Below are 11,179 nucleotides of genomic sequence, written 5' to 3' on the forward strand. Positions count from 1 at the left end.
ACACATTTTAGGTGCTTCATAGTTTTGTTCTGAAGCAATGTTGCTCTCCTAGAGCCAGAAAATCACCTGCAGAACAAAAGGTGTGAAATATTTGTGTTCCTGCCTGGCACTCTTTGGTTGCTCAGTCATTCCCCTTTCATTTCTTGGTTTCTGTCCCTTCCAGCAGAACGAGGGAGGGAATTGGAGGAGTAAAAATGAGCAAACTCATGGGTTGAGATAAAGAAATTTAATGGGCACAGTGAAAGTCACACACACAGGCAAAGCAAACCAAGGGGTTCCTTCCCCACCTGCCGTGTTCAGCATCTCCAGGAAAGCTCCATCACACACCACAGGGAACTTTTAGCACCTTTGAGGAGGAGGTCTGTAAATAAATAAGGATTTTGGATTGTCCTTCAGTTTCAAGGCATATCTTTGGTACAAAAAGGAATGGGAGGGTATTAACGTGTCATTCCTTGGTGCAAAGCAAAATCTGTACATTCCTTTCAGTCCGGATCTTTAAAAACCCCTATTCTTGCAGAAAATAGAAGAATAAGGGCACAATGCAAAACCAGGACAAACACCACACACAGCATTGTCACCCTGATTTTTTAAGTTTTTCTGAGCCTTCTGATGTTTACATTCTTGTAGCAAACTTTCTCACACACTTTCTGTAAATAACTGATTGTTTGCATTCTTTTATGGAGCAGGAGGAATTTGACGGGCTCTTGGTTTGTCCAGTGTCATTGGAGAGCTGGCACTGTCACCCTCCAATATCCACTGTCACTTTTGGAAATCTATAAATGTTGGGAGTCAGAAATTAAACTTCTTTTTTACCTTGGAGAGTTGCATGTCCACTTTGTTGTCACAGACATATTTTATGAAAAATCCTTTTGCTGGGATCTTTTCTCCTGAGAGGCCTCAGAAACAAAATGTAGACATTGATTATCTGCTGCTGTGGAATGCAACAGGTGAATCGGTGATTGGTCTCATGTGGTTGTTTCTAATTAATGACCAATCACAGTCTGGCTGTCTCAGACTCTCTGATCAGTCACAAGATTTTATTATTATTATTTTCTATTTCTTTCGAGCCTTCCGATGAAATCCTTTCTTCTATTCTTTTAGTATAGTTTTAGTATATAATTTTCTTTTAATATAATATATATCATAAAATAATAAATCAGCCTTCTGAGACGTGGAGTCAAGATTCTCATCTCTTCCCTCGTCCTGGGGACCCTCACAACACCACACATCCTGTTATTGAACAAGTGCATAGAGAGGGCAAGAAAAGTCACGTTGACACCCAAAATCCAAACTCCAGTGGGTTTTTTAGGTCCATTTCCTCAATATCCATAAATCTCATTGTCCACCCAGGTGGACTCCTTGCTCCTGCCCACGCGCTCCCCGCAGAGCTCGTAGATGTCGTTGGTGACAAAGCCGCTCTCCGTGCTGGCCAGTGTCACCCAGCCCCTGCTGGAGGGCTCCTGGGGGTCCCTGCAGGGGCTCTGCAGCCCCTCGTGGGCACGGAAGGAGGAATTCTTTGTGCCAGGCCTGGCCCCAGCCAGGTCAGCTTCGCTTTGCTTGTGGAGCACCCTGGAGATGTCCAGCCTGGGGCTGTCCCTGCCGGGCTGGGGCAGCCAGGCCCGGTCACCCTTGGGGGACACATCCAGCAGCTCCTGTCTCCTGCGGAGGGAAAAAACATAAAATAGCACAGAGGAAAACACAAACTAACAGCAGAACTGTGACAGTGATTTGGTGATGGGTTTTGAGCCAAGCTGGGCCCAGGATGTTCCTTATTCCAGCCTGCTCTCCTGGAAAATCCCAGGACCTGCTGAGGGCCACATCCAGCAGCTCCTGTCTCCTGGGGAGGGCAAAAGGGAAAAAACATGAAATAGCACAGAGGAAAACACAAAGCACAGCCCTAACAGTGATTTGGTGATGGGTCTTGAGCAAAGCTGGGCCCAGGACATTCCTTATTCCAGGCTGCTCTCCTGGAAAATCCCAGGACCTGCTGAGGGCCACATCCAGCAGCTCCTGTCTCCTGGGGAGGGAAAAAACATAAAATAGCACAGAGGAAAACACAAAGCAGAGCTCTGACTGTGATATGGGGATGGGCTTTGAGCAAAGATGGGCTCAGGATATTCTTGATTCCATACCAGGCTGCTCTCCTGAGAAATCCCAGGACCTGCTGAGGGCCACATCCAGCAGCTCCTGTCTCCTGCGGAGGGAAAAAGGGAAAAACCATGAAATAGCACAGAGGAAAGCACAAACTAACAGCAGAACTGTGACAGTGCTTTTGAGCAAAGCTGGGTTCAGGACATTCCTTATTTCCAGGCTGCTCTCCTGGAAAATCCCAGGGCAGGATCTGCTGAGGGCCACATCCAGCAGCTCCTGTCTCCTGAGGAGGGCAGGGCAAGAAGGAAAACACATAAAACAGAGAGGAAAACATAAACCAACAGCAGAAGCCTGACAGTGATTTGGTGATGGGCTTTGAGCAAAGCTGGGCCCAGGATGTTCCTTATTCCAGGCTGCATTCCTGGAAAATGTTCCTTGCTAAACATTCTCTGCTCCAAGTTGTTATCCTTTTGTTTCCATTGCTGCATTTTTTTTGCTGTTCTGAAATTCAAATCTTTAATAAGAAAAGTAGAAGGGTTAACACATCAAAATCATAATCTGTTTTTTTTTTCCCTGCCTGCTATATCTGTGAATGCAAGAAAAGAATATAATGTGATTTACTTAGAATTTTACTTCCAGTTAACTCAGCCTGGAGCATCAACGCCACTTTTTCAGCATTTTTTTGGCTGCAAACGCTCCTGTGCAGAGCCGTTTCCAGGATGGTGAAATTAGCTGTGAACAGGACAAGGTGTCACTGCTAATTCAGAACAAACACAAAAATTCCCCTCACCTCTTCATGAAGAGCCAAAAGCAGGAGATGCCTGTGATGGCCAGCAGGAGAAGCAGCACAGGAACGCTGGAAATCAGGATGAAGGCAAGGCCCTGAATGGGTTCTGGGGGCAAAAATGAAGCAGGGTCATGAGAAGAAATTGCAAGTTTTTCCTGGTTAATCACAGCTGTGCAAACAAAACATTCACAAGAAATATAATAATAAAATTCACAATAATAATATAATATTCATTATATAACATTCACAATAAATATAATAATTAATTCACAATGACTAAATAATAACAGTGGCTTTTTCACACCCAAAATACTTGGCATAGCTTTGGATTTTGAACATTTTTACCCTCAGAGCAACCTCCTTATTCTGTCCTGGAAAATATTAAGGGAAGTTTTTTTTCCAGAGATTATTTTCTATATTCAGTCTTCCACATTTTGAGCCAAACACTTGAAATGAGGTTTTGAGAGCAGAACTTACCTTTGGCTCTCCCAGCTGTTCCATTGGCACCTTTCCTCCAGCGTTCCTCTGGGAATTTTGGCTTCCAGGGCTCTGTTGCCACAGCTGGAAAGAAGCAGCTTCATTAATCCTGCAGAATTAATTTTTTTTAATAATAAAAAAGGCTGGCTGAGAGGAGATTGAAGAGGCTGGGGGCTGCAAAGATGTGTGAGGTGCACTGGGATTCTTGTGCTTCAATCCCTGCAGCATCACCAGCAATGGGATTTTCCCTGCAGGATGAGGCATGGAACAGCAAGCCAGCAGTGGAAATAATTTTTAAAAATAATAAAATAATAAAATAATAATTAATTAAAACAATTATTTTAATTATTAAAATATTTTAATAATTTTAGAAAAATTCCCATACAAATCTGTCCAACTCACCTCTTCGGGAATTGTCTATTGGAGCTCTTGTTGGCTTCTCTGGAGGAAAAGAGAAATGCAGAATTTCCCCATGAGTGAAATGCACAATTTCCAACCTGAGCACAGTTCTTCTGTGTTCTCCCCCTCTCTGAGACCTCAAACCCCTCATGGAAACCCCCAGGGAATTTATGCAAACCACAGGCAGCCACAGACACTGGGATGTTTTCCTCATTTGTTGCATAAATTAAAAACTGAGGGAGGATTTCCTGTCCCTGTTAGGTTGGCCCTGATATGCACACACACACACGCTCAGTATCTAAGAAGAAAAAGTTTTTATTCTGTGTGTTCTCCAGCTCTCCTACTCTTAAATGATCTTAAATCATTAACTACACCAGAATAACTCATTATATTCATTGCTGCAAGGCAATTAGCGTCAATATAATCCGTAAGTTTTACAGAAAATTCTGTAAGTTCACAGCATTTCTGTAAAACAGAAATTTCGTACATTCTGCAAAACAGAAATTCCATTTTGCAGGATTTATGTATAACTTAGAGAAATTTCTGTAAGTTTTACAGAAATTTAATAAGGCATGTATACACATCCACTTATGCACGTAGTCCAGCTTACAAAAATTTTCATGTATTATTTGTAATCTGTTCCCAGCCTTGTCTCCTTCCTTGCTATGGACACACTGGAAAACCATCAATTATTACTCAATTATCAATTGTTATTTAATCATCAATGATTATTTATCCTATTAATTCAGCTTTTCTTGCGGACCAGCCCTCAATCCCCTCTACAATTTCCCTATCACCGCTCTCCTCACTGCCCCTCCTGCAGCCCCCAGGGCCTCCTCACCCAGGGCGTATTTGCAGATGAAGTTGTTCCTCATGGTGCACCTGTCGTCGTTCCACTGGAACATGTAGGGACCCCCCAGGCCAGGAGGGGCAGAGGGTTGGTGGTAGAGCACCACGCACACCTCGCCCCCACACGATGGCTCGTCCACGTACCAGTTCCTGGGGAAAAACACACAAAAACTGTCCAAGGAAGGGGACCAGGACACCCTATGGTTCATCCCAGGTTCCTCAGGCCCGGTCCCTCAGGTCCTTCAGGCCCAGTTTATTGAAGAAAGTATCAAACACTTATCCAGCAAATAATAAGCTTATGAATATTCTGTAAGCCAAGCAATCTATTGGTTAAACTATACCATGAACTCTTCCTCATTCCGTAGGGGTTACATCTCTCTTTTCTCATGTCTCTTTCACTATTTGTTATTATACTACAGCTAGGCCCAAGGACACTGCTATCTATGCAGGTGCAGGACTTGGAATTAGCCACAGCTTTGTAATTTTCCATTCTCTAGCAGCTAAATTCCCAACAAAAAACCACCTCAGGGCCAGCTGCCAGCAGCTTGGAGGGGGAAAAAAGCAGAGTTGGAGGGGTTATGGCACACCCTGCAGCTCCGCTGGGGAAATGGGAGGGATGAAATGCAGTTGTTTGTCCTTTGAATTCAGATTTTTCGAACTCCGCAAGCAAGTTTGACAGATATCAGTGAGCAAAGGGTTGAGCCCCTCATGATTTCCCTCCCCTCTGAAAGAAATTTCCCTCCACTGAAAATGAAAAATGGGAGTTATGAAATGCAGTTATTTGTTCTTTGAATTCAGATTTTTCAAACTCCGCAAGACAGGTGTTGGACAAATATCAGTGAGCAAAGGGTTGAGTTCCTCATGATTTCCCTCCCCTCTGAAAGAAATTTTCCTCCACTGAAAATGGAAAATGGGAGGGATGAAATGCAGTTATTTGTTCTTTGAATTCAGAAATTCAGATTTTTCAAACTCTGCAAGCAAGTTCGACAAATATAGTGATCAAATGGCTGAGCTCCTCACGATTTGCCTCCCCTCTGAAAGAAATTTCCCTCCACTGAAAATGAAAAATGGCAATTATGAAATGCAGTTATTTGTCCTTTGAATTCAGATTTTTCAAACTCTGCAAGCAAGTTTGACAGATATCAGAGAGCAAAGGGCTGAGCTCCTCACGATTTCCCTTCCCTCCTTCCTGTCCCAGTCAGCATTACCAAAAGGTCTCAGCTAGTGCAATTAACAGATTTTTAGAATTATCTTAAAACAAATTTATTTCTTAAATGTAGTGGCAATGAGCATGGGCACCATGGAGTAAACCAGAAACAAGGATTCAGTTCTGGTCCCTGGGTACCTCTTTAACAATGTGGGTTTAGAATTCACCGTTTTCTCATAGACAAAATAATTTCTTGAACAATAAAATAGCTCAAAATGAGCTGCAATTGTGCAGAGAAAGCCCACTTTCCCCTGAGTTCACTGAGCCTTGTAGAAGAGCTCAATTTTAACACTTAATTTTAAACCTGTGCCAAAATCATCATTTGTGCTCTCTCAGTCTCAGTGCCTGGGATTTTGGCACCTATTTAATGAAGAAAACTAAAAATCTGAAGCAGAACTTGCCTTCCTCTGTCAGAAATGCACCACCACAGCCTTGCAGATAATTTCTTTTTTTTTGTTTTCTAAGAATAAACCTCAGCACCAGCCACCTGTGCTGCTTTTCCAGGCAGTGCACAGGAGGGAGGATTTTACAGTGCGCTGTAAAATCACTGTTGGTAAGGAGATATTTTATGCAGCTCAGGAAACACCTCTAAAAGTGCCCTGATTTTGCCAATTGTTCAATCCCCACTGATTCTGGAACCAGCAATGTCCTGCCTGCCAAAAATTATGGATAAGACATAAATAATTCCAGATATCCTGAGGTTCTCAGCATGGGAGAACACCCATTTTAAATGTGTTTTTCCAGCCATTCCAATGCTTTATTCCTCCCTCACTTCCTTCCTCCCCTGGTGTTTTCCTTGGCTCTGTCATTCAGCAGAAAGAAAAATGTCTCACCAATGGAAGGCAGCAAAGCTGTGCCTGTTTCTTAGCAGCAGATTCAGCTTCCCATTATCCACCCCCAATATCTGAGCCACAGGAGAGACTTTAAGATATCAAATAATGCCAAAACCTGATTTTATTTGTTCCTTTCTGAGTCAATGAAATGCTTTACGGGCTGCTCCCAGAGCAAAAAAGGTCAAAATTTCAAGGTGGTTTTTTCATGTCTGATATAAGGATGCAAATTGGTGTCAGTGTTGCTGCTTTTATAATTTCATTATAACAAATCCTGTGGTTCCTTAAGACAAGGAGGCAGAAATCCAAAAAGTGCTGTGAAAATTTTAGTTTTCCATGGCTGCAATAAATCCTGCAGCTCTAATATTTCGCTGTCTCACAGGAAAAAATATCATTCCCTCAGGAAGGGAATCACATTTTTCATTATTCAGGACATCAGGTATAAACTTTATGGGATCTGTAGTGCAGGAATCTTCAGCAGAGGAATAAAATTTTTCATTTTTCAGGACAGCAGCTATAAATTTCATGTAGGAATCTTCATGTCATTTGTAGCTGCCTAATCAGAGATTTTAAGGCCACACCACTTGTTGTTTCCCCTCCTTTTAGCCCCCCAAAAATTATCATTTTAGCCTAAAGCAGCCACTCCCATGGAGCACCACCAGGAGGGTGATGGGATGGGTGCAGAAGTGCCACATTCACATTCCCTGAAAAATCCCTTTGCCCAGGATTTTTCTCCTGGGAAGCTCAGAAGCCTGAGAGAAAAATGAAAACAATAATTATCTGATTTGCTTCTCCTGTGTTGTGCTGCTTTGGAATGGGCTTGGAGATTGTTTCATTGGTTTCATGTGAATTGTTTTGAACAATTCACATGGAATTGAACAATTGAACAATCCATATCAAATTAATGGCCAATTGGAGCTAAGTTGTGTCAGACTCTGAGAAGAGAGTCGTGAGTTTTTCGTTATTATCTTTTAAGCCTTCTGTCTGTATCCTTTCTGTATTCTTTAGTATAGTTTAGTTTAGCATTCTTTAATATAATATAGATCATAAAATAATAAATTAGCATTCTGAGAACATGGAGGCAGAGTCATCATTTCTCCCAACAATGGGGATCTCAGAAAATACAACACAGACGGAGCACAAGTGACAGCTGGGACATCCCTGCCTGGATTTTTTGGACAAAATCCTGGATTCCTGTGCCAGCCCCAGGTACCCACCGGAATTTGGACGAGCTCCCGTCTGACCAGGAGTAGAAGCGGTGACACTCAGTGCTGTTGTCCCCCTCCTCCTTCCTCCTCCTGAGCCCGATCCAGAAGTCTCCATCCGAGGCCAGGAGGCTCCTGATCAAGGATTCGATCAATCTCTGCTCCGCCGGGCTCTCGATGCTGACCAGGTGTCCCCCGTCAGCCCTGCAGGCCAGGTGAGCCTCCTCGTAGCTGCTCCTGCGGGAGGCATCGTGGAAATAAACGATTTTGTAGCAGGGTTTCTGCGTCCCACGCCTGCACACCGTCTGCCCTGCAGGGAGGGAGAGAAAGCTGTCACAGGAACGGCACTAAACAGCACCAAAATTAAAACAAAACATCATTTTGGGTGAGTTTTGGGCTGTTTATATGGAAAAAACACAACACAGGTAAAAGGCTTTTGTGTTATTGGGCTGGCAAATGGCATCTCCAAGTTTTTATTGTTGTATTTCAAAGTTTAGGTCCTTTCATGTCCTGCTCTTCTCGTGATTTTTCTGGGATTTGCAGATGCTGGGAGTTCCTCCCAAAGAAACGCTGCCAGAGCAAGCTGGCACATGCGGCCTCTTAAAAAGCAAAGCTCCCTTGCAAGGATTCCAAGACACTTTTAAATTTTTTAAATTTTTTAAGAAGTTAATTAAAAATTATTAATTAATTATTTTTAAGAAGTTAAATGGTCAAAATCAGAGAATTCCTTATCCAAGCAGAGACAGCAAGAATTTATCTTTTATGCTATACGTATCTATATGCAATAATATATATCTATATGTAATATAAAATAATATAGATATGCAATACAGATATACTATATCTAGATGCAATATATAGATATACAATATAGATAAAATATATATATATCTATATGCAATATAGATAAATATATATTATATCTATATGCAATATAGATATAATATATAAATATAATATAGATATGCAATATAGATATATAGATACGCAATATATATATCTGTGCTATATAGATATATCTTTATGCAATATAGCTATTACATAGATATAATATATATTATCTAGATGATAGAATACTAGCAATATAGATATTATCTTATGCAATATAGATATGAATATATATTAATATGCAATATAGATATGCAATATAGATATCAATATAATATAAATATATAGCATATAATATTCTATTATAATACTAGCATAAGATAATATTTATCTATATGCAATATAGGTATAATATAAATATGCAATATAGGTGTAATATATCTATATGCAATATTTCAATGGATATTGCAGTGCCACAGAATCCCAGAATGTTTGGGGTTGGAAAGGACTTTAAAACCCCCTCATGGGGACACCTCCCACCATCCCAGGCTGGCCTTGGGCACTCCCAGCATGGGACATCCCTCTGGTCAGGCAGGGCCTCACCACCCTCGCAGGGCAGAATTTCTGATTTACATCCAGCCTCAAACTCTTTCATTTCCAGTATCTGTGCTGGGGATCGCCATTTGAATTCCCACATCCCAATTTCCAGCTCTGCAATGTTTCTGCCTGCCCAGGGAGTAAACAATGTCTGTTTTCAGGCTGTCACAAGCCAAGGATTGTCTCATGCAGGAGCAGCAGAGCTTATTTTGGTTCCGAGGGAAGATCAAAGTGAAAAGACACATCATCCAAAATGATGCACTCGGGTGGTTTTTTCAGCAGAGCAGTCCCAATATTTAGACTGTGGAAACAAACAGTTTTGTTTTGCTCAGTAAATATTTCTTTGCAGGCACAATCTGCTAACCTACATGTTTTTACAGAAGGAAAACATTCAGCAACACTTGTGGTGTGCTTGGAACAAATGGATAATACAAGGACAGGTCGCTACAAACCCTGCCATGGGATCACTGCTGGCTTTGCTTTATCCTTTTATGCTGGTCACTGGAGGAGTGGGAGTTTAAACACCTTTCCTACTGGAATTTTTCAGCAGTTAAATGGCCAGAAATTGAGTTTGCTGACATTTTGCACAGGGATTACAACAGAAGCAGGATTTTTACTATGACAGCGCTATTAAAAAATACATTTCTGGCACAGCCTGTGTTTCTCTTGGCAATTTGACACTCTGAGAAAAAGGCAAAGCCCCTTACCTCTTCTGAGGGAAATGTCCACTGCTGCTGGGAGAGGCAAAAGGAAAACACAGACAGCAGAGCGTCATTAAAAACCTGCAACTCTCTAGAAACCCTCGCAAAAACTGCACTCAGCTCTTCCCTGGTACACAAACACATTCTTTCCTCATTAAAAAAATAGAGGAAGAAAGTCTGTGCCTTATCAGCCAATTGCCGTTGCTCTCAGCAGAGGAAATTCGCTGGAGCTGATTCCTGGCTGGATTTCAGCGCTCGCTTTGGGAGCCGGAATGCGCAGCTCCGAGCCAGCCTGAAAGGATTCCTTGTGCTCCTTCCTCTCCTCCTGACTCGGGGTCTGACTCCAGCCAGCTGCCCGGGGCAGGGCGGGGAAAAGCAGCCGGAAAAGTTGGGAAAGATCCCCAGAACGACCGAACCCAACCTCTCCCTGCATCACCGCGAGGCGACAGCATCCCTGCCCGTGTCGCGACAGCGCATCGCGACCCTCCCAGCCACAGAGGCGGGGGTGGCGGGGTCTTGTTGGGTTAGAGAGGGTCCCCACACGATGTCACAGCGATCCCCAGCCCCTCTTACCGCTGAGCAGCCGCGCTCCGGCCGCGCATCCCAGCGCGGCCGCGCACAGCGCCGCAGCCGCCAGCATCGCTCCGCGGGACGGGACAGCGACAGCGACAGCGACAGCTCCTCCTTCCTTCCCTGCCTTCCTTCCTTCTTTCTCTGCCTCCTTCCCTCCTCTTCCTCCTCCCGGGCTCAGCCCCGGCCCCGCGGAGCCGCCGCTGTCCCGGCGCCGAGCGCGCTCCCCGAGCCCCGCATGGCTCTGCCCGCGTCCCCCCGGTCCCGCTTTATGTCCCCATGGAACCCCCGCCCACCGGGAGCCACCCACGGGCGGGCCCGGCCCCGCGCTGGCCAGTTCGGATCGTTTATTTATTTATTTATTTAGTCATTTATTTATTTATTTATTTTTGGAAAGGTTTTTCCTTCGCTTTCCCAGCCGTGCGTTTGCTGCAGGGAAGCGGGATGAGCTTTATGGTTTCCTGTCGATCCAGCCAACCACTGACCTATTTTATCCATCCCTGATTTTTTTTTTTTTTTTTTTTTTAGATTTAGAAAAATTTTCTAAATCTAACTATTTGGATTTTTTCTGTTTGGTTGGTTGTTTTTTTGGAAAGGTTTTTCCTTCGCTTTCCCAGCCGTGCGTTTGCTGTGGGGAA

At 43.3% G+C, this 11,179-nt stretch overlaps 1 protein-coding gene across 4 annotated transcripts; it reads right to left on the bottom strand.

The window, feature by feature from the left end:
• Positions 1-219: 219 nt before the first annotated feature.
• On the bottom strand, positions 220-10,768 carry LAYN (layilin). 4 transcript variants are annotated; one of them, XM_064732166.1, is made up of 8 exons: positions 10,545-10,768; positions 9,978-10,001; positions 7,858-8,082; positions 4,596-4,753; positions 3,758-3,796; positions 3,356-3,439; positions 2,882-2,984; positions 220-1,659 (listed from the first exon to the last, which is right to left on the bottom strand). In XM_064732166.1, exons 1-8 carry the CDS (start codon positions 10,571-10,573, stop codon positions 1,320-1,322), a joined length of 1,002 nt encoding a protein of 333 aa, XP_064588236.1. In that variant the 5' UTR covers positions 10,574-10,768; the 3' UTR covers positions 220-1,319. The 4 variants fall into 4 exon arrangements, with proteins under 4 accessions (XP_064588236.1, XP_064588234.1, XP_064588237.1 ...); XM_064732164.1 differs by having other exon boundaries at positions 7,858-8,155; XM_064732167.1 differs by lacking the exon at positions 9,978-10,001.
• Between the last annotated feature and the right edge of the window lie 411 nt (positions 10,769-11,179).

This window comes from Zonotrichia leucophrys, chromosome 24 (genome assembly GCF_028769735.1).
Source record: "Zonotrichia leucophrys gambelii isolate GWCS_2022_RI chromosome 24, RI_Zleu_2.0, whole genome shotgun sequence".
Classification (NCBI taxonomy): Eukaryota; Metazoa; Chordata; class Aves; order Passeriformes; family Passerellidae; genus Zonotrichia; species Zonotrichia leucophrys.

Excerpts from the sequence above, each read along its gene's own strand:
- LAYN (XM_064732164.1), bottom strand. The coding sequence starts at position 10,611 with ATGCTGGCGGCTGCGGCGCTGTGCGCGGCCGCGCTGGGATGCGCGGCC. Across the intron at positions 10,002-10,544 it reads CGGAGCGCGGCTGCTCAGCG|CAGTGGACATTTCCCTCAGA; the intron begins GTAAGAGGGGCT and ends CTCTCCCAGCAG. Across the intron at positions 1,660-2,881 it reads TTTTGGCTCTTCATGAAGAG|GAGACAGGAGCTGCTGGATG; the intron begins GTGAGGGGAATT and ends TTCCCTCCGCAG.